The sequence below is a fragment of the Talpa europaea genome (genome assembly GCF_964194135.1).
Source record: "Talpa europaea genome assembly, chromosome: 12".
Lineage (NCBI taxonomy): Eukaryota > Metazoa > Chordata > Mammalia > Eulipotyphla > Talpidae > Talpa > Talpa europaea.
The window spans coordinates 52,393,221-52,417,827 of record NC_140079.1 but is presented as its reverse complement, the minus strand read 5'-3'; the positions used below and the strand labels follow the sequence as shown (position 1 = coordinate 52,417,827).

The following is a 24,607-nucleotide window of genomic DNA, read 5'->3' as shown; positions in this document are numbered from 1 at the left end:
CTAATCACTGAAGTAATGAAAGGAGATACCCGCAGCAAGGACTGCAACTGCAAATGCTGCAATCACACCTAAAAGTAAAACAAACACAAAACAAATGGACATGGAATGAGCAAAAGAAGACTTAGCTGATCCTAGGGTCTGAAATGTGGTTAACTGACAGGCCTAAACAACAACAACAACATACACACAAAAATACAAATGCTTATACACATATATATGTGCACCAAAAGCCAGCAAAATCTTGGAGAAAAATATATGACTAAGCTGAAAAAATAGATCGATTAAATTTATCTGGTAAACATATACTTCTCCACTGTAGCAAAACCTTAAAAGAAAATGATGTATCTCTTATAAATGTGTGCATGCTACCACATCTAAGAGAAAAATTAATATATATTTTAAAAACTTCTATAAATATTTACAGTGACATTCAGGTATCTCATGTTACTTAAACTAATAAGACACCAAAGGGCAGTGGTTCTCAATCATTATAACACAGTCATTTGTACAGTCACTGGAAACTGCAAAAGCTCAGATTCTACCATTATAAAATCTAAGGAAGTCTGGGTTGGTGACTTTTTTAATTTTTATTTCTCCTTATTGTAAATTAAAAAAAAAAATCGATCACAGTAGCACAGCAATACACACACACACACACACAAAATCCATATGATACAAAGAATTTAGGTAATTTAACTTTTTTAATGAATGACAAGGACAATAACTAAAGCATACGATTTTTCTCAGTCAAAAGTTTCAATACTTGAAAGCATTTCTCAAATTGGGATTCCACACTGAACAACAATCTCCATGCAGTAAGTTGGAAAAATGTTGAACTGACTGCTGTACTTCTTGGAGTTTTTAAAATGCTTAAATGCATTATAAATTTATAGACTTGAATTTGACTTTTTTCCAAAGAAAACATCAAAATCTTCAGCAACAATAATCCTGGGCATACCAGTTTAGAAAACACTGACTTTTCCTATTTATTGATTCCCCAAACTCAACAAGCTTTTCTAAGAACACAAATGAAATGATTAAGAAGTGTTATCTTTGAAGGCACTTGGAAATGCATTACTTATAAATTACTTGTAAATCTATCTCCAGGGCCTGACATTTTTCTACAGTACCAGTAAATGCTGGCTTAATCTAGTAATTTTAAGAAAATCAAAATGAAATGAAATTTTAAAATGGCAAGAAAATTCAAATCCAAAATACCATCCTTTCAACATTATAAAATAAATAAAATACCTATGTTTTGCTGAATTTTCAATACCATCGTAGTTTTAATGGGTTGTTTTGGCTGTTCATCATCTGTGTTATCCAATGAAGGTTCAGTATTTATAGAGGAACTCACGCATACTGTAAGAGGATAATAATAATAAACCCTAAATAAAATGTGGATAATTACCATTTTAAAATGAGTTTTAAAGAAGAACATTATAAAGAACACCCTGTGAAGTCCATTTTCCTTCTACTTGATTTCTTTAATAACAGTGAATTTGTTCATTATCAAATGTAGGTGAATAAATTTTTGTGGAATACGTATCAAACTGACATCATATTTAAAATACTTTATGGTTGTCTCTCCTGCCCACCTGTGACTATGAAGGTGCCTTTTTCTTTTTCCTTTTCCTAATAAGCCTCTCCTTTTAAAATGTAAAAAAAAAAATAAGAAAATATTTTATGTAGTTTTGTAACTGACCTAAACCAGACAGTCACAGAGTCAGAGCTGAATGATTCCCACAAATTATAACTTACTTTTGGTAGCAAAGATAAACTGATACCAAAAATCAAACCAGATCATAGCTGGATAATCTTCACTCTTAAATTGGGATAATTTTTTATCACTCATTGGTGGTTTTGGCAAGCAGCAATTTCAAATTGGATACATGTTATTTTTCTTTTTTTTAATTAATTAAAAAAATTATTTATTTATTTATTAAAGATTTATTTATACAAGCACTGGATACAGTCAGAATTGAGGGAGGGTGAGAGAATTCACCAGAGCCAGAGCGGGGAACAGAACAGGCAGACCGACAAAATACAATGCTGAAGGGAGCAGTGGGCGCAGCAGGAGAGGTCTGCAGAGTTGCAGAGGTTGTGGACAGCTTTGCAGCCCAGCGTTCAACCGCTGCGCCACCAGGGGAGGCCCTACATATTATTTTTCTACTTCATTATGCCAACAGCAATTCATGGAAGTTGGCTTCATTGAACATATTTAACATGGATTAAAAGCTTTTGACCGAAAAATATCCTTAGTGCACATGCTGGTGGTGTTCAGTTTTTTCCCCCTTAGTGCTAAAGAATCTGACAGAAAACCTCAACATGTAAAATAGATGAAAGTAGAATTACTCTGGTTGATGCAAGCTTGGAGGTTCCTGGAATCAGACTTCCTGTTTCCCCCAGTTAAGTGGTAGTGAAGTGCTGCTGTAGGGAACTTTAGAGAACTATGTTTGAAAGTAACCACTTCATGTTGATCCCTTTATTCACAAAGACAAGAAGTACAGACTGAGAGAGAGTAAATCCTACTGTTTAAATTCAGCACTTGGATTTAAAAAGTTCTGGCAGCCATCTCTACAATCCAATATACTAACATAGGCTTACAAGGATGATACATAAACTCACTGAAACAATTAATCTATGGTACTAAATGGATGAAAGAAAAAGAAAAAAGTAACCTACATCTCATCAAATTCCTCTGCAGAAAGGTTAACCATGACTTTCAGAAATAATTCTTAGTAACTATGTCATTAGAATCAAGAGCCTGACCATCTTCCCCACCCCCTTCAAGCATGTAACTAAAGAATTAAAAATAAATACAAAACTAATTTTCATTTTTTTCCTTCTCCTTTACCAGATTAATTACAACAGCCAACAAAGTTTTATTAAGAACTGTTTCTAGGGCATCCCTGGTGGCGCAAGGTTAGGTTAAGCACCACACTATGAAGTAATCCGCAAACCTCTGCAGCGCGAGGTCCATCCCCAGCGGGCTGGGGAGCAACCCACACAGCACAACAGACCTCTCCTGTGTCACCGTCTGCTCCCCTCAGCAGTGTATTTCAGTCAATCTGCCTTTTCTGTTCCCTGCACTGTCTCTGGTGGATCCTCTCACCCCCTGCATCTCTGGCCTGTGCCCCAGCTCTCGTATGCATAAATAAATAAATCTTTAAAAAAAAAAAAAAGAACTGTTTCTAGAACTATTCAGTCTTCTATGTTTCTATAACTTCTGGTTTTCTCAAGGGACATATACCTTAGTTCTAGTTTACGTTAGTCTACCAGCTTCAAATGGCGCAAATTCATTTATGGGTCTAGGAGTTTAATGAATAATTATATTCATGTTAAACACAAACACTTTGAATTTTCTATTAGCAAGTATTACTGCTAGAAAGTTTCTCCTTTGGGCCACTAAGATCCACAGATAACAAAAGTAATGGATAAAGGTGAATTACACCTGTTTGTTACAGGAATATTTTTCACTCAAGTATTTATATGTATGGGACATAACAGTTTTATTTGTCATGATATATTAAACATTTAATACTAAATTTTATATGGGAAATTCATGCTTCAGTAAGTCCTGGGCAAATAATTTACTTACCTCTGTGTTATTTTTAAATGTCATAAAAATCATCTTGATTTGATACAAATTGGAGATAATTTTACCAAAGCAGACAATTTTCCAAGATGAATAAGGCCCTGTCATAACAATTTGTCCATTTGTTTTTGGTGGGGGTTTGCAGGATTTTAACACAAACTGTAGATACTATGTCATTCCACCAATACTTTTAAGTTATTTGAAATATAAATGCAAATAATATGATTTAACATTAAATTAGATCTCAGCCATTTCTTAAATCCAGTTAATTTTAACTACTAACAAACCCCAAATCAATCATGTAAGAAAATAACCTCCTTGATTAACTGTCACCAAAAGAGAAACCAAGGACCTTAGGAATGCAGACTAAGATGCAGACATGTTCTGATTCCATTCCAGGCTTTTGACAGGAAGGTAGGACAATTCAGAATCTTAAAATGAGTCTTGAACTGATTCGTTATTTTCTTCTTCATTCTTGAATATTAAATTAATGAGGTTGCATGACAGTCAATGATTTAGCCAGAAAAGTGCATCCTTGGCATTTGCTTATTTTTCCTTTATAATTAACAATGTTTAACCAAATCCCCCCAAAAAATTAATTTTAGCTCCGATATCAAGGCAGAATTGGCAAAGATGAAATTCACCAGATTTTAGAAGTGTCTCAAAATTTTAAGTGACATGGTGTTTAAGATAAAATACATCTAAATTGTTAATTTCTACTAGGAGATGACTAATGCAGCTCAGAAATCTTAAAGTCATAGTTATCCCTCACCTTAGGTGAGTCATTTTGACAAACTGTTCTTCATCCCTTAAGTCATTTAGAATGATGTTATTTTAAGATATTTACTTGGCAAAATATATATTTTTAACATAGCAACTACTTGGCAACTGTACTATACAATACCAATAAATAACAATCAGTCAAATAATAACATTAAATCTGAAAAACTAAACCTAGATACTTATAAAAAGCTTAACGTTCTGAAACGGATAGTAAATGATTTTAATTTTTGAATTTGAACATTTGAACTACTTTTTTTTAATGGTTTATTTAATATGGAAACCTGATGTGACATATTTATAAAAATCTAGATACATATAAAACATTACACTTTCATATTAGCATTTTTCATTATAATTTAGAAGGGGCATTATATTTTTCATAATATAAGTTTTATTGATTCACCATTAATTTACAATAATATATATATATTTGGAGGCATAGTTTCACCTCTATCTGTAACTAAACAGCACTCTAATGTCATTCCTACTCTCAGGTGATGCCTTCTATTCTTTCTTCCCACAACTCTTCCTCTCCCCTCTGGTAAACACTATATTATTCACAGAATCTGAGAGAGATTTTTGTTGTGATTTGTTATGAGAAACCATCTGGTTACTGTCTTTTACTTTCTAACTTACTTTGCTTTGCATGGTCACCTGAAGTTTCATCCAAGTTACAAAAAACAAAATTTTATCCTTTCTAATAGCTGAGTAGTATTCTATTGAGTATACAGACCATAACTTTGTTATCCATTGATGGGAATTTAGATTGAGTCCACATCTTGACTATCGTGAATAAAGTTTCTATGGACATTGGGGTATTTAAATTGTTCCAAATTAGTATTTTCATATCCTTCTAATAAATACCTAGGAAAGGTATTCCTGGATCATAAGGTATTTCTATTTTTAGATTTTTAAGGAACCTTCATACTGTTTTCCACAGCAGCTGCACCAATTTACATTCCTACTAACAGCGTATGAAAGTTCCTTTTAGGCTACAACCTTGCCAACACATGTCGTTTTTAGTCTTTTTGATGTAGGGAATTCTCACACGAATGAGACGATGTCTCACTATGGTTTTGATCTGTAGTTCCCTAATAATAAGTGAAGCTGAGCATTATTGAGCATCTATATATAGATTTGCTAGCCATCTGTGCCGATAGCCATCTGTATATAAAAGGTTTGTTAGTTCAAAATCTTATAATAATGCTAGCTAACATTACCCTACATTTATGTATCTGTTTATAAACCATTTCCCCTAACATGTTTACTAAATTCTTGCCCATTTCTGCTTAGAAGCATAGTTACATGAAAGAGCTAGGGAAATAAAGGTAAACAGTATAGAAAAGAAATTCAATAAAGAGGTTTCAAAACTTTCTGACATATTTAGCTAAATAATGACAATGTGTTTTGAGAAAATGTTTTTTATAGTAAAAATACCTGAAAGTTATATATTTCCACCTACTTAAGGCTGCACTTGTTTTATGAAGCACTACTTACTATGTTTGGAAGCCTAATCTTAAATGTTGGTACTATTTTCCATGAATATACTGCACATTTATATACGTAGAAATTAAACATATTTAAAAATGCCTTGGTTAGTGTGTCAAACAGAACTAGTTTTAAGGAAATCTAAAAGACATGGTATTTAAACTAGATGTCTCATAGGTAATTTCGACTACAGTATATTCAAGTTCTTAAATAATACCATATAATTACCTGTGTTTATTTCCTCTGCAATTTCTAAATCTTCTATTTGAATCATATGATCTAACATCTCTCTAAAATGGTCTTTGATTTCTTCAGCTGACTCATCGCCAAATTTATAGTCACATAACATTACAGAGGATCCTGGAATGGGGACAAAAACACGGAGAGGAAGAATGTGGAACTCTTTTCCAGAATCTAAAAAGAGAAAGAACATTATCAATATTTAGATAGGTTTGTTACTAGTATCAATGACATATATTTGACAAGGATATGAAAGCATTTAACATATGTAAAATCTGTGCCTCCCTGGTGGCACAGGGGTTAATGTCTCAGTGCGATCAAACTATCAGCTGCCACTGTGGCATGAGTTAGATCCCTAGGCAGGGAGCTAATCCGCATGATGCAGCAGACTTCTCCTGTCTTGCTAACTGCTCCCCTCAGCAGTGTATTTCAGTAGATCCACCTGTACTGCTCCCCATTCTGTGTCTGGTGACTCTTACCACTCTCCCCTGTACTTCCCCCACCCACGCAGCTCTGGTCTACACCCGATTGTATGCAAAAATAAAAATAAATTATTTTTTTTAAAAAGAAGTAAAATCTAAAAGGCCTTTTCATTTTCTAAGAACTGCTTTACCTTAACACTGCTGGCTCTACAAGAGACCGAAATTAAAGTACCATAAACATAAATTTATGGCTACCTTAAGGGAAAGGATTCTGTTGATTGTGCATTGCTGTATTACCCAGTGTCCTATCAAGGAATACCCAAGAAAGAATTCTTACCCTGGTCTTAGACATTTCGTCTTTCTTATTTGTTTTAACCTTACAAGTACTGAATTTTATAAATTAATCTTGCCTTTTTCATGCAGGGAAGGAGTAAATGAATGGCTACCAACATCAAGCATATACATAATGGCATTCATTTTGTATAATCTCAACACTGACTTCATCTATATAGATGCTAGAGATCAAGCAGATAGAAGTCATCAAGACATGATTTTATGTAGTAACCTCCCTATCAACTCCATCTTGTTTTATTTTCATTTTCCCCTTTCCTCATAATATTTAATATTCCTTATTAATATTTAATTTTATCTTGATACTTGTAATGCCTATTTGTAAACAGCCTTAAGTCATTTTTCAGGGAAAAAAAAATAACCTGCAATTAAATAAACAACACCTATATTTCATTCTTTGAAAATTCACAAAGTAAAACATATTTCCCTCAATTTCTAAGATAGTCAGTGCTACACAAAAACATAGTTATTGTTTGGCTTAACATCATGATTCTAATGAACTATTAACAGAAATAGATTTTGTATAAAGAATGACCTTTTCAGCAACAGATATGATTTTGGAAAGATACAAAAGTACAGATGAACAAAACCAGGACTCATTCTAATAGTAACCTATATTTCCTTATTAAGAAATTAGTGGTAGCTTTCTGTAACTATAAACAGAAGATGATGAAGAATGCCTTAAGTGTCTCAGGAAACTGTAACTTGTTTTCATATGAGAACTAGGAGAACAATTTTACTCTTGATCAGACTGCCTCCTAGTTAAAAAATTATATTACTGCAATTTGTACTATAGTACATCAATTTGTCCACATACTGAAATTAGGAATATATATTTTATTTGGGCCATAGTTGCTTGAAATGAGAAAAGTTCAAACCTTTCAAAGATAGCTATAATGTGCATGTGTAATTGGAATGTAAAATTTTAAAACTATTTCTAACTGAATTCTAGGTTTGCTGTTAAAAATAATACATTTATTTGTATTATTATACTTGCAATTTAATTTTCTGTCATATCTAAAGAGCAACAAACATGTTGCTGGAATAATTTCCTGTTAATGAAGTTAAAAAATATATATTTATACCATATTTTTAAATTACAATGCTACACTTTCCAAAAATTATGGTTAAGAAACTTTTTAAAGGCAATTAACATAAAGTAAGTAGTTCTCCTCTTTCATTATTTCCAACATAATAGCAACTACCACTTACTAAGGTATTGGCTTACCAACTTCTGTTATGGACTTTAAAAAAATTTTATCTCACAGCATCAAAAAGTGGCTACTGCAATTCTTATTTTATATAGAAGACTCCAGACTTACAGGCTGAACTATCTGTGCACAGTCACCCTACCATTAACAGAGCAGATACAGAATTCAAGAATTTCAAGATTTTTGTTCTCCCACCAAACTCTAGTACCCATTCTCTTCACACAAGCCTCAAAGGCCACTCAATTATCAGTGAGGTTTTTTCCTTCCATTTAAAAAAAATTTAGAAAGAGGTTATGATACTGACTTCTAATAAATTAAATTTAATGTACAAATAACACAACTGTTAGTAGAAGCACCTAATTTTACTAAATATAAAATAATAGCAGCACAGTTACACAGTACCATTTTTATGAAGCATTTTGAAATGTAATAGGGCACTTAGCAATATTCTAATACCTAACATGTGATATGGTAGCTCTCTGGCACTAATAGGGATACATCCCCATGTTCTCAAAATACCAAACTTCATAATTTAGCTATTACACAAACTGTTGCTGAGGACAGTGAAGTAAATGTTTAAAACCATTAGAGTTATCACATACACAAAGTCAAGTAGTAAAAACAAAATCAAATTGACATAGCAGCCTCATCAATGTAGCTTTGTTTTTGCTATAAGATTGTGTGGTTAAGTGATCATGTCTTACTACTTCCCAAAACAAAAATCTCAACCTCATAGCTGCATAAAAGATTCAAACTTGGTCTCAAGCAAAAGCATGTGACTAGTGGGTGGAAAGTTAGGGTTATTTGTGAATTACAGGAAAGGCAAATGGTAAATCTGGTAAATTCATGAGTTTATTATATTAGGAGTATGAAAGGATTGCTTTGGGCTTCTTTGGTGGCCCAAGCATTCACTCTCAGTGCTATCACCTCTACGGCCTGAGTTCAATCTGAGCCAGGGAGCTAACCCACATATGGCGTAGCAGACCTCTCCTGTCTCGCCTTCTGCCCCTTTTGGCAGTGTATTTCAGTAGATCCACCAGTTCTGCTCCCCACTCTGACTCTGGTGAATTCTCTCAACCCCACCCCCAGTACCACTTAGCCTATATCCCAGATCTTCTATGCAAAAATAAAATAAAATAAAATAAAATAAAATAAAATAAAATAAAGGATAACTTTGTTATCTTAGCCTACCAAACTTGACATAATGGCTATCAGTAAAACTGAAATGTGTAGTTATATAGAGGAGTCATGCTTTTTTCCTATAAACAATAAAATATTCCCTGAATAAGCTAATACATATATGTCTTAATCATTCAACTTTCAACTGTCACTCCACTCAAATCTCAATAGTAGCAAGGGGAAGATGTGTGTGCTTCAAAAAGCTTATTCAGTATTATAAATTACTTTTTGAGTAAAAAAATAGCTTAATACAAATTACTGAAATGTAAGAAGACATTTATATTTCTCAAAATATGGAATAGTTATAAAAGGTTAAGATACCAAGTTCTAGCTATATTTAAACTAACCAAAGCCTACAAAGTATATAAACTAATATACAAAGAAATATTTGGTAAGAGTAAGAGCAATCAATTACAAATATGCCAGAAATTAATACTGATTGAATAATCTATTATATAATACTCAACACTAATAAATATTTTGATTCTGAATAAACCTTAAAAAAAACTTCAGGCACTAATAAAAATGTTTGCTTCATTTGGATTGAAGTTAATGTAGCATAAAAAAAAAAAATCCTTCCAAAATTGCTATGTTAAGAGATTTGTAATATTTTAGGGTACTGAAAAAAATCTGGCAATTAAAAAATTTTCATTCAAGAAGTTAAAGATGACACATTATTATAAAAGATATAAGTAGATATAAAAGATGACATTTATTCTATTTTGCTATCCTATTACTATATGAATTGAATACATGCAAGAAAAGTACTTAATTTTATACTCATAACTTTTTTTTCTGGACTTTCATTTAAAAGAAGATCCTCAAATAATATTTCACAACGGTCAGCAACTGTATTCAAAATATCTCTCTTCACTGCCTACGGAAAACAAAACACAATAAGTAATTAAATAATTATTTTAGATCTATATTATTTTACTACCAAATAACCTCCAGGTAACTGATTTCCCTGTATAATCATGCCCTCAAAAATAACTGATATATTATTCTACCTTCTTACTTCCAAATATTTAACATGCTTATTAACACATTATAGTTTAGTAGCAAATTTGCCTAGAATTCATCTAAGTAGAATATAAAACCTAGTAATTAATGAAACTTTGCATCTAAACAAATAATGCCAGCATTATAAATTAAGAAATGTATAACTGTGACAAAAGTTCCAGTCATCATTTTTAAAATTTTGAATTATACAGAGTATACAACACTACATAGTAATTCTGCCTATGAATACTTTTCCTATTATTTATAAAGTTCAATTTTCCCCAAAAGAAATGATTTCAAGTGTACTTATACGTCACAACTGTGGAGAACCTACTAAATGTATATAAACACCACTTTTAAAAAAGGTATCCAATAGATACAAATGAAAATTCTCTGACAAGTTATATATATTTGGTCCACCCAACAGATTAGGCCTTTATCAGTTAACTAATCAAATTAGTAATTATGAAATCTGAAGTTAAGAAAAAGTTTTTTTGAATAGCTATGTTAACATGCTCCCTTTTGTCATATACCCGTTTTTATCCTTTTGATACCTGCACAGCATCTTTAACCTTGGGTTTATTGCAGTGAATATAAGCTCTACATTTCACAGCACCCTTAAGATTTACAGAGCCGCTGCAGATCTGGACTGTGGCTGTGGATCTGTGTTCTGAATTCAAACGCTGAAAGACAAAATCTGTTTAAGTTCTAATAGCCAACTATTATTAACTATATGAAATACTAAATTAAATAACATATAAATCATTTCATGGAATAAGGGATTTTTGATTGAATGAAAATATTCTTCACAAATTAAAATGTCCTAATACTTCTCCTTATAAGTTACATACTATTTTATGAGCATTTTGGATATACTCTAAAATTAAGTAGTACTACATTCAAAGTTTTTTTCTTACTAACATAAAGTACATCTAAAGTACCAATATTCAGTTAATAAATTCACTGAAAATATATTATTTGCTGATAACTCATATAAGTACTGTTAGGACGAAAGATACATTAAGAAGATATGATTTCATAGGGACATAACTATACAAAATAATGTTTACACAAAAGTAACTGAGACACAAAGCAGGATGTAATAAATATGCCAAGATAAAAAGCAACACATAGACACTTATTTGTATACTTTAAATTCATAACTCAGACTAAAAATAATGCCATGCTCTAGAGCAAAAACAAAATTTACTTGTGACCAGAAAATGATAATAAAAAACTATCTTTAGAATAGTAAGTCAGAAAATAATGAAAAGTAATGGTAAGGTTAAAAAGAGGCTTGAGTTAGACTTTCTACTTAATATAGCATAAGTAAAGAATTTTCAGCAAGGTTGGTAATACAATTAGTATTTGACCCTTACATACACTCAATTCTGGAAAAAATTTGCTAAGTTAATGAACACGCGAATCAATGTAAAATGTAATTCAGGAAGGATGATCAGAGGTCATATATAAGACAGATTTGAAATACGGAAAATACTCCAAGAAATATGTGAACAAATGTCTCAGGATTTTCAGAGAATCATGTTGGGCAATAATGAATAAATAGATGGAGATGAATAAATAGATGGAGAGAGACCAGTTAAGAGTTTACCTGTGATCATCTAGACAAAGTAACAAAATTGTAAACTGAATGGCAGTGGGACTATAAGGAGGATAAGAGATGACTTTAACACTGCAAAGGAAGAATCAACATATTGTATGGAGGTCGAAGAGAAGATTAAAGTCAAAAGCATTCATACTTTTATTAGTGACTTTAATTTTTTGTTTAAGATAGCCAATTTTCAATTTTTGAAGAGATGTGTAATTTAAAACAAACATAAAAATATAAACATTCCTAATATTGTGTCATTTTTATCAAATCAGAGATACCATCAATCTATTTCAAATTAAGTATATAACAACTCATGTTGCTAACAAGCATATACAACAGCTGTGTACACCTCGTTTACTTGGAAGAGTTGTGAATTTGCTTATAAAACCTATAACCCAAAGTATTATGTAATACATGTGCACACATGCATATATAACTATGCATAGGAACTAGTTTAAATAGCTATCTGCCTGGCGCAAAGGCAAAAGACCCAAACAGGTTTTATTAAAATAATGTTTCTTCATTAATGCAAAAGGGCACCTGTATCCCTATGTTTATAGCGGCACTATTTACAATAGGTAAGCTATGGAAACAACCCAAATGCCCAAAAATAGATGACTGGATCAAGAAGATGAGGTACATATACACAATGGAGTATTACTCAGCTATCAAAAAAGATAAACTCATGCAATTTGCAGCAACATGGATGGAGCTGGAAGGGATCATGCTCAGTGAAATAAGCCAGAAAGAAAAAGAAAAATACTGGATGGTCTCACTCATAGCAGGAATTTAGAAAACCTAAATAAGGGACCAGGATCAAAGCAAGGGGGATGGGAATTGTATGGGGACTATAACCAAGATGAAAATGCATACATTGTGCAAAAATTAAAAATGATGTAAAAATATATAAAATAAAAAAATACATATTTCCCGGGGGGTGGGGAGATAAATGTACCCATTAATAAAAAAAAAAATCAATAAATGAAAACAATTTATTCTTTAACAAAATACCTATTCATTCATTTCCTAAAAATAAATGTTTAAAGATATCTGGAGAAATAAAAAAATGTTTCTTAGTAAAAAAATACATGAAATCTCATCTTTACAAAAACATGCATGGACCTTGAAGGAATTATGCTAAGTGAGAAAGGTATAAGACAAATACTACATGATTTCACTCATATGTGGAATATGAAGGGGAAAAAGCAATTTAACAAACAAAAGAAAAACAAAGACAAACCCTCAGACCCTTAGACTCTGACAACAGTATGATGGTTATCAGGGAAGAAGAGAGAGAGAGGGAATAAGTGGAGGGGGCCCATTGGTTGGTAACAGATGGTGACTGAACATCTGGTGGGCGTGGTGTGATAGACGCAGATGCTGAGATGAGAAACTGTACATGCAGAAACTATTCAGTGTTGTAAACTAAAATTACCTAATTAAAAGAAAAAGATATAATGTTTCTTGGGAATACCTTTTCTAGAACTTGATGTTTTTACAGTCTATTCTAGCTCTGAAATTCTTTGACAAATTCTCTGAAATTCTCTGAAATTCTAATTAGAAACATAAAAACAGAAGCATAAAAACAAACACACAAATAGAATTTCATTATAGTTATTCTAACAAATAAAGTATTTTAGATAATCATTTAAAAATATTTACCAACTGTGTTAGCACTCTGACATCAAAAGAATGACTAGATGCTTGAACATTTCCCTTGGAAGATTTTTTCTGAAAAACATAAAAGTTAAAAAGCTACAGGAGATCAGAGTAAAACATAAAAGACCATATGGGAACTATCCTACATTTGCTAAGTAACTCAGGAAAGTCTTTTTATTTGCTTTATTTTATCTTTTCTATAGATAACATTACTTTGTATATTCTCTATCAATTAGTGAGTATCTTAAAAACCTTTAATTCCCTACTTTCATTCCCCTAAAGCAAGGATTGGCAAACTATGGCTTGCAGGTCAAATCCAGACTACCATCAGTCTTTGTAAACAAAGGTTTATTGGAACACAATCAAGATTTCATTGCCATTTTGTCTGTGATGCTTCTGTAACAGCAGAGTTAACTACAAAAGAGACCAGATGATCCATAAAGTATGAAATAATTTACTATTTGGATTTTTACATAGAGTTCATTGACTCTTGCTCTAAAAGGAGATACAACCAATATTCGTCTTCCTTTAGGTCAAAGCTACTTTGGACATCTACACATAAAGGACAGGTTGTCACCTACAAAATGATATTATTAGTCTTCAAACTGTTATCAGAACAGAACAAAACATGCCTTTAAGTGGAGAGTTTTTAATTTGGAGGTTAAATAGAATTTAGGTAAAATTTACTCCCTCAGGTTTAAGGATACAATTAATTTAGATATACTCTCCCATAATATTCTGAGAATAATATTTGCCCTTTATTTTAAAAGACCTTAGAAATAAGAAGTTGATGAAAATTGTTTTCATAAAGCCAAGGGCTAAAGAACTAAACATAAGGCATCTTTTATTTTTCTTTAACCACAATTTCATAGGATGATTTCCTTTTAACTTACCTGTCCTTCTAATAGGTCACCATCTTCATCTTTAACTTGTCCATTAATCAAATAAACACCATTTTCTATTTGCTTGGCCCAGCGTGCTAGTCCAGTCTTAAAAGAAAGAGAACAAGAATATCTTTCAGGTATAATGCCATCTCAATTTAATGCCCTGGAGTCTACTTTTTTCCACCTAATATTCTGAAATATTAAAAATCCCTAAATATCAGCATTGTGGTATTTAAATTCAGTCTCATAAACAATTAAAAAGTTTAATCCCCAATTTTTGGCATCTCATACATTTTTAAACTAAGTTTTTCTAATATTTATCCCAAACTCACATTCATTTCACCAGACTTAAGAGGTTTACTAACTACACAACCATACTTGAATAAATGCTCTAATTCCCATTACCTTAAAGCACCTCAAAATAAAGTACCATTAAGAGGAAAAACAAACCTACTCCATTTGCCTTCTTTCATAGGAAAAAAGAAGAGAAATAAGTTGCAAATAAAATAACGGTATTAGAAAATTTAAAAATGAAAATTAAAAAAAAATAGAAAATTTAAAAATGACTAACTGGGAAAGGGAAGAAAAAATTAAGACCAAGAGAAAGTAAAAAGACCAAATAGCATATTTTCTTATATTTTAAATGTAAATTAACTATACTTAATAAGGATGGAGTAGCTGTTATGCTAAATACAGCTGTATTACGACACTCTCCCATCTCTATATAATTTTCTAATCTGGCTAGGGTAATATATCATAGTATAACAACATCATTGTAATTAGAATGCAACTTTTGAGGATTATAAAATTAATAGTACAACCAGAATAAATGAAAAGAGATTGTCTATTTAATAATCACTAAAGAAAATTCATTTTACCCTGATACCTTTGTATTTTTTTCCAGAGTATAGCTGACAGAAGTAGAAGAGAGTGGTATGTGAATATTAATATGAACTGTACACTCTAAAGAAACCCATGAAGATGATAGTCCATTTTGATACTTCCAATCTGCTGGTTTGGCTGAACTCTTTAAGAGGAAAAACAAAAAATATGCGACTTAGGTAAAATACACAGATCACTAAAATACCATAAATATCAACCTAATAACTTATACAAACTGATATCTAAAATATCTGATTAAATTCCTTCAAGAAAGGGCAATAGCTTAGAACAGAATAATACTAAGGCAAGCATTAAGTCATGTTGCCAAGCAGGTAACCTTGACAACTTCTTCCCACGGCAGTAGGTTAAAAGGGATCAGGCAGTTCCATGTTGAGAGTTCTGGCAAGTTCTCTGGTCTCCTCCAGCTCGTATGTGTTCTTCCACAGTCTTATAACTATCTGACTAATAATTGTGAGACATTCTCCTTTCTGTCCCTTCTTTGCTAACAAAATGCTGCAGTTACTTTTTCACATGTTTTTACATACCACAGCAATATGTTAGCCTGCTTCTACGTACAGGTAGGCTGTATACTTGGCACTGTAGTAAGCAAAAGCCCACCTTTACCCCCAGTCTCTCAAATATAATACCTAATACACAAACAAGTTAGGGAGAGAGTAGCAAAAATATTTTAACAGTTAAAAAAAAAAAGCTTTCCTTTCCTGTAATGAAATTAATCACATTTCAAAATAAAAATTACAGGTGGTTGTGGATATCAATAGGAAGTGACAGCACTGAAATCATTAAAATTATTATTTCATGTAGATTATTAAACTAAATAGGAATTTAAATTTTATTAAAAACCAGTTTGTAACACAGAAAAATATTTAAACAGTAATTTTTCTTACCTTTGGATCATGAATATCATAAGTTCGACAAACTGTCCTTTACTAATTAAGGATAGAAATGGACAAAAAGAGAGGCAATTCTTGATAATCAAAGGAAAATAAATCATCAAAACATAAAGTGCAGGGCCTCCCCGGTGGCGCAGCGGTTGAGCGCTGGGTTGCGAAGCTGCCAGCAGCCTCTGCAGCGCCGGTTCGATCCCCGGCTGCTCCCCAGCCACCGGAGGAGGGTCCCACATGGCGTGCAGACCTCTCCTGCCGCCCACTGCTCCCCTCAGCAGTGTACTTCGGTCCTTCTGCCTGCTCTGCTCCCCGCTCTGGCTCTGGTGAATCCTCTCACCCTCCCGCGCTTCTGACTGTACCCAGTGCATGTATAAACAAAACAAACAGATGAATAAATAAATAAAACATGCCTCTATTTAAAAAAAAAAAAAAAAACATAAAGTGCATGCATTCAAGAACTTTTACAAATGCATATGACTGCATACATTTAAATGTATATGTACATACATGTATATACCCAAGCATATATGTTCATGTATGTGTTTGTACAAATAGATATAATTATGTGTATAAATGCACATGTGAATTGTCCTAGATAGTACTTGCAGTCATTTAAACTATTTCCTATTGCTTATAAATACTACTAATACATCAAATAGAATAGCAGCACTTGCAAAATTTTCCTCAAACATGTGCCCTCTGAAACAAATAGGAGTGCTGTTTTGAATAGAGCCAAGTCTGACAATGTTTATTGGGCCTGTACATGGAACTTTCTAGTTCATAACCAAAAGAGTTAAAATAAAAGCCCAGATCTTGCAGGAATGATCCCTTTTTGAATTCTGCCTTTTGGAAGACCTAATTTATTGAACCCTTGTCTTGCTGCACTCTTTGGTGAGACTGTCTCTTGCTTAGAAGTCACTATGGCAAGATGTAGAGGAAAAGAAACTATGTTACTGACTTTGTGTCACATGATCTTGTTCAAAGACAAGTATTTCTTGGACACTCCATACTGTCTATCCTGGTACACCTGTGCTTCGAATTGAGCATTTTACCTATAGGAATTAGAGCTGACATGTAACGTCATAAAAGCATTACTATACCAAAGTTGTCAGTCAGATGGGCACTTAACCTCTCTGCAGGAAATGTATGAGTTTCAACAGGAGCAGACAGCTAGTAAAGAATTCAGAATCTTTAGCCTTTTCTCAAATTCTTTACAACCCTGACATGATTAACAACCAATACCACTACTATTAGTAGTTCTAATTATATTATTTACAGTACAATTTATAAATCATTTTAAAAATGATTAAAATAAATGTTTAGGGGAAAAACTTGCAGGAACATATTTTGGTATTACATAAAACATAAACCCTAGATAAAAGATACTTTTTTGTAGAAGAGCAAATGTGAAGTGTCACTCGTTCTGAGACTTCCTCCTCTGTGAAGTCCCACAGCTTTTTTTTATTCATAGATTTTTCCACAGCAAATACAAGCTGAAAGAAAGAAAAGCACACATTAATTGAAAGTAAAATGATAGAAGAAAAATGAGTGCAGAAACAGACATCTATAATGTTAAGCTCCCATTTAGCTTCAAAATTCTATCATTATATATTCCTTTCCTCAAAAGAAGTACAACTGATTATTAGCCATTTGGACTTTAAGGATATAAAAAACTGGATTTTAATTTTAAATAGAAAAATACAATTCATGATATATGTAACACATAATTAATGATCAAATGACATGAAAAACATTAAAAGTGAGAAAGATCAGAATGAGTTATATAAATTTATGCTAGGATTAAGAATTATAAAAATGCATACTTGATTTGTGGAAAGAAGCCATAAATTTAACTCTAAGCTTTCCAACAATAATGCACCGAGAGAAAACTAGAGATTAGTTAAGAGAAATTTAAAGAAAATAAACTAATCTAATTCATATTATCTATATACTGAAAACAATTGCTCAGAAGAGGCATAACTTTCTTGATAATGACATCAAAAGAAAATTTTCAGACAAAAGTAATATAGGGAGCAAAGTTCTTAACAATAGGAGAGATCTTATAGGAGAGAGCATGACAAGTTTTACAGGGCTATTTTTTATTATGTCCCTCAATGCAGGTCAATGGAAAAGAGTTAGATAAGTGAAAAAAATTTCTAAAAATGTATTCTCAACTCTTATATGCTTCTTAGGAACAAAAACAATACAAAAGTAAAAAAAAGGAGCACCTGATTGCATCTCTAATACTGAAGCCACATTCACTCCACTCAATCCAGTACTAAACACAAAAGGTGCACAACCAGTGCCATTAAATACACAGATTTGGGATATATTTTGAAACACCAGAGGATGAACAATTGTGAAAGAGGTACATTTGACTAAAATGGAAAAAATGGCAGAAAGGTGAATAACTTGCCAGGGGAGGGGAATTTCTCCATTTCTTCCAGTACTCCCCAAAGTACAAATGTCAAAGGTTAGAGAGAGGGATATGTGATAGATAAGAAGGTCACAAAACTGGGTGTGAAATGCCTTCTTGAGGGCTCATGTGGATCTTGAGTGCTAAGAAATTAAAGTTAGCTAAGCAGTTTACTTTAGACTATAATTTAAGTGAAAAGAGCTTCTGGATTTCAAATTGACTTGTAGATTATGTTATCCAACTCTGATGTAGGAATTAAAAAACACAGGGGATTCAGGATAGATACTCTGTCCAGGGATAAAAAGTAAGTATCGAGGGGCCTCCCTGGTGGCGCAGCGGTTGAGCGCTGGATTGTGAAGCTGCCCGCGGCCTCTGCAGCGCCGGTTCGATCCCCAGCTGCTCCCCGGCCACCGGAGGAGGGTCCCACATGGCGCGCAGACCTCTCCTGCCGCCCGCTGCTCCCCTCAGCAGTGTACTTCAGTCCTTCTGCCTGCTCTGCTCCCTGCTCTGGCTCTGGTGAATTCTCTCACCCTCCCGTGCTTCTGACTGTACCCAGTGCATGTATAAACAAACAAACAAACAAATAAATAAATAAAAATACATGCCTCTTTAAAAAAATTAAAAAAAAAAAGTAAGTATCGATTGGTTCTTTTTTTTTTTTTTAAGAATTTATTTATTTATTTTTTTAAGATTTATTTTATTTATTTATTTATACAAGTACTGGGTACAGTCAGAAGCGCGGGAGGGTGAGAGAATTCACCAGAGCCAGAGCGGGGAGCAGAGCAGGCAGAAGGACCAAAGTACACTGCTGAGGGGAGCAGCGGGCGGCAGGAGAGGTCTGCGCGCCATGTGGGACCCTCCTCCAGTGGCCGGGGAGCAGCCGGGGATCGAACCGGCGCTGCAGAGGCTGTAGGCAGCTTCGCAACCCAGCACTCAACCGCTGCGCCACCGGGGAGGCCCTCGATTGGTTCTTTATGCCTTACTTTTAGGATACTGAGAAAACTCAACAGAAGGTGAGGAATTTTAAGACCTATTAATGTCATAGTATAGCAATCACTTGGAACCAAATGGAAGGTCTGGCAGAATACTGCTACTGCACACACAAAAAACTGTTAAACAACTGTCACTTATTTCTTTTTTTTTTAAACAAGTGGTTTCTTTTTTTTGGCTTAAACATTTTTTTTTTTAAAGATTTATTTATTTATTTATACAAGCACTGGGTACAGTCAGAAGCACGGGAGGGTGAGAGAATTCACCATAGTCAGAGCGGACAGCAGAGCAGGCAGACTGAGGAAGTACACTGCTGAGGGGAGCAGCGGGTGGCAGGAGAGGTCTGCGCACCATGTGGGACCCTCACCCGGTGGCCAGGGATCAAACTGGTGCTGCAGAGGCTGCGAGCAGCTTTGCAACCCAGCGTTCAACCGCTGCGCCACCAGGGAGGCCCACACTGTCACTTATTTCATAGTAACACAAAACTATCTTTAAAATAAAGACCATTTTAAAATATGTAGCTTTGATAAAAAATATAAACACTGACATTTGTTACACTCAAGATACCAAGCAATTTGATGGAAAAAGTTGTTTCAGTATAATCCCACCATTAAAAATTATGAAACATAAATCTAAATATGGCTAGGACTGGTATACATATGCATACTCAATTACAGTAATAAGTAATTTAAGAATTTTTTACATATCAGACTTACTCTACGCAGGGCATTTTGAAAATCATTTCCCATTTCTAAAGTTGTAATAATAAATACTCCAAGAACTAAAAGTCCACCAGGTAACATTCTGGATACCTAAAAACAGAAACACAGAATAACATAAGCACCCACATTAAATAGAGTTGGAGAAACTATTAAATCAGCAAATACCAACTGAGCACTACAGTTATATTCAAAGCATTGAAGTGAAAAACTGGTTAAAATATCAAAAAATGAATGACAACCAAGATGAACGACATATTCTGAACACAATCTTCAGAGTGCCCTTAACTAAAACTATTGTATAAATATAACCACTTAATAATGATACCCTTCAGTTGCATTAATAAATATAAACCCCTTTCTCATGAGATCAAAGACTGAAATATCTTCTAAAATATTTTCAGTGGCTTCCACTATCAACTAAATAAAATATAAATTTTACCTTAAGACTAGCATTTCAGATTCTCTAAATGGCTACTCTGACATTCAGATTAGCTGGTGCTAATTTGATGCTATTTTCCCTAAACTATTCAAGCATCATTTAGAAACTTCTCACTGTTTTCTATACATACGCCTGGCCTTTCTGACTTTATACCTTCACTCAGGCTGCTCCCTCAGTCACAACTACCTCTTACTTGTTTATGTGACTAGACTTATCAAGTACTTCAAAGTCAGCCTGAAGAATGCCTTCCTAATCCTCTCATCTCCAAACTTCCACAAGACTTTGACATAGTTTCCTCATGGAGCTTACCTACCACACAAGCCTGTTTACGTTATCATTACTGTTTACGTACCTTAGTAACAGGAATGGGAGGTCTTTTATGGGAGGAAGTGATTCTCAACTGGCCTTTTTTTTTTTTTTTTTTTTTTTTTTTGTGGCACCCTCGCCAGTGGCCAGGGAACGAACCAGCACTGCAGAGGCTGCCAGCAGCCTCACAGCCCAGCACTCAACCACTGCTCCACCAGGGGAGGCCCTCAACTACTCTTATTCCTATAATATTTAGCAGAAATTCTATTACAGCCTAGAATTTGAACAGGGGGAATTTGACTTCAAAATTTTATTACCTTCTATTGTTCAAGTTTCCCTCAATTTTTAAGGCTATTCACTGGTATTAGGCATTTATGCTATTTCCCATATTTCTTACACTAAAATAATATTGGTTAAAAATCCTTGTAAGTCCTTCTGTGTTCACAGAAGGAAGAACAACTTGCTTAAGATAAATTTCTTAAAGTGGATTACTGGGTCAAGAAGTTATATATAGTTTTAAGATTTTTGATATATATTATGAATTTGTCCTACATTTCCCTTCACATGATTATGATAAGTTTTTAATGCCATAGGAATTTTTTCCTACCATCTATACACTGAGTTCAGAGTGCTTTGATTATTTTTTGTATATTTAATGTATGAGCAAACTGGTCGCAAAGCTGTCTCCAGAAAAATCAGATACCATAGTCTAACCCCTCTTTACTGTTGGATTCTTCTGATTTCATAAATTCTATTCATTGCTGTAACAAAAGCTTGGCATATAAAGAATAAAGGTTTATATTTAGCATGGGGAATGTGTATGTGTTTTCAAAGTCATCGATACATAAAACTGGTATTTTTTTTCTAGAGGCAAAAGGCTAATCTACCTTGCTTATAAATTGTGTGTACATACACATACATGTTTGTGTGTCTGAAAGATTTAAAGTTGATTGCAGAAGGAAATTAATATTCCTTATCAAATAGTATAATCCATTCAATAAATAGTTTCAAGCAAATAAATTTATCATTTCCTCTCACCCATCCCCAAATATGCTTCCTATTTATGTAACAGCAATATAATCTTCCTAAATACCCAGGTCAAAAATCTCAGTAATCTCTAGCTACTCTCCCACAATATCTCCTCATTCCCAATCTGCCTGATCATTAAACATTGTTAATACTAGCTTTTTCTTTGGAATGTTTTGACAATGATGCTTTAGCACATTGCATTTGTTGGTTTATTCACATATCCACTTATCCAATATCTTGGAATTCTCATTATAAACAATAAAAAAAAAATACTGCAACTGGTACTGAGGCTACAGCTATAAACAAAACAGATGTGACACTTGCTTCATAAAGCTCAGCAACTAGCTTAGACTCACATCACCTTCTTTTGTACTACTGCTGAAATTATAGTGTGTTCTGTCTATACTCACTCTATTCTCCATTTACTCAGTACCAAGAGATCAAGATTATTTTCTAAATTATTGATAGATCAATCAAATTAACTACTCAAAATAGGGAGCTGTGAAGGGAACTACTATCTACTGAACAAATGCCTCGTATCTAAAAATGACACTCCAAAACTATGCAACAACTGGCACCTTAGGGTCTTAAGTCTAACAAATCCTTTTATATACCCCATATTTTAGTTATACACATACATGCCTTTGGTTATACTGCCCTCAGTGCATCCAATGTGTTCCCTGAATTCTACTGGCAAAGACCTATTCATCCTTCAAGTTCAGAGCCCTCTGTGAACAGCTGTCTGCAATTCAGCCACTGTCAAATATTTAATCAGTTCCCATTCCATTTTCCTATATTACTTTTTTACTTTTATCATATGTCTTATAATTGTTTTTGGTAATGAACTTTCGCTATCGTTAAAATGTAAGTTGTAAAAGGATATTTTTAAAAAATTTAACCATTTTATTCACTCAATGACTACCACTATGTCTTTAAAACAAGCTGACTAGCAACTATACTGTCAATTACTTGTATTCTAAGGTAAAAAAAAACTTGGGAAAAAAAGAAAAAAGAAGAAAAATTGGAAATGAGCTAAATGACTTCTAACAGGAAATAGGCTAAAAAAAAAAAAACAAAAACAGCTATGCATAACAGATAAGATCTATTGCCAGGGTTCAAAATCCAACTGCTGCCATTTTTTCACTATTCAATCTTGGCTGGATTACCTAACTTTCAATAAAATGTTTATTTCTATTTAAATTAGACACAAGTAATCAACAAATAAAAAATATCACTATGGGTGAAACAGAATAAAAGGTAACATATTTTTGATAAGCCATGCAAATTTTAAAAATAAAGAGTACTCTGAAGTCCTAATCTAGACACCTGAGGATGAATTGGTATAATTTTGCTGGTCAAATAAACACAAACTTAACTACATAAGGAAACAAATAGGATGACCTGGTTAGCATGTTCTGTAGTCCACTCTTCATCCAAGTTATCCAATTTAGCTTTGGGTTGTTTGAGATTCTCATTTTGTTCCTCCTTGGGTGGTGTTCTAGTGGCAAGAATCACATAATCCTTTTGTGACGAACACTTAAAAACAAATTAGATATAGTTTATTAGAGTGATAGCTAACTGAATATGGTAAGGCTTTTGTGACATGAAAAAATAATGTATAGTATGTTAAATTGTTAATATCTATTAACAATTACAATGGAATCTACAAAGAAACCAATTTTCACAGGGAGTCTGACATTTCCTTCACAAGCTACTTCTCTCTTAATGCAGTTAATGCCATCAGCTCCTTATTTATTTGGGCATCCTGAATGTGAATCACAGTGTTTCTTAAAAATAATTTAGTAATGAGTGAATGAACTGCATTTAAACTGAAAGTATGCTCGGTCAATTCTCCATTTTGTGTTTGATTTTTAAAATATAACTCTAAAAGGATAATAAAATTTATTTAATTTCCTAAGTTCCCTCAATCCCTTTCCCTTCCTCTCCATGGAATAAACATAAAAAGAAATTCCATAAGATGGGCACTATCACCCTGTAATAAAAATATATGACCAATGTTGTTACAAGTTTAAGAAGAATGTGAATTAAATTGTCAAAAGCTACTTTTGTGAAGAATTGGAAAACCAGGAATAATAAATATTAGAAGTGAGCAAAAAATACCTAGAAAAGATGAATAATCTGGTCAGTAAAATTTCTAATTATGGAGTTCCTACATTATAAATTACTTTTGCATGTCAAAGGCATTTTTACTTGAGCAAACCTAAGCTAGGTTAGTCCTACTTTTCCACATTGTTTTTCAAAATTTACTTTAAATTTACTAGTCTTACACCCATGTCTCCACCCCAACGATGAGTTTATGGTAAAATAGCTGACTTTACCTGCACTAAGATTCAGTTTGTTTTATCAAATGCACAGTGAAAGATACATACCTGTCCTATTAAAAGACCAGAAACAAAAGCCTTTCCTTGGAGATTGATGTTTGAAAGATACTGGCCAACGGTTTCATCGACAATGTAGGTTCTTCCCAT

General features: G+C 33.2%; 1 protein-coding gene across 5 annotated transcripts; it reads right to left on the bottom strand.

Annotated features, from left to right (window-relative positions):
* ODR4 (odr-4 GPCR localization factor homolog) lies at window positions 1-24,607 on the bottom strand (the record flags this gene model as incomplete). Of its 5 annotated transcripts, none has more annotated exons than XM_084249710.1 (13): window positions 1-68; window positions 1,252-1,362; window positions 6,098-6,283; window positions 10,053-10,149; window positions 10,829-10,957; window positions 13,549-13,617; window positions 14,439-14,534; window positions 15,316-15,456; window positions 16,217-16,253; window positions 17,603-17,709; window positions 20,339-20,434; window positions 23,520-23,654; window positions 24,509-24,607. In XM_084249710.1, the coding sequence occupies 13 exons, from the start codon at window positions 24,605-24,607 to the stop codon at window positions 1-3; spliced, it is 1,371 nt and encodes a 456-aa protein (XP_084105836.1). The 5 variants fall into 5 exon arrangements, with proteins under 5 accessions (XP_084105836.1, XP_084105837.1, XP_084105838.1 ...); XM_084249711.1 differs by having other exon boundaries at window positions 6,098-6,269; window positions 10,060-10,149; XM_084249712.1 differs by lacking the exon at window positions 13,549-13,617.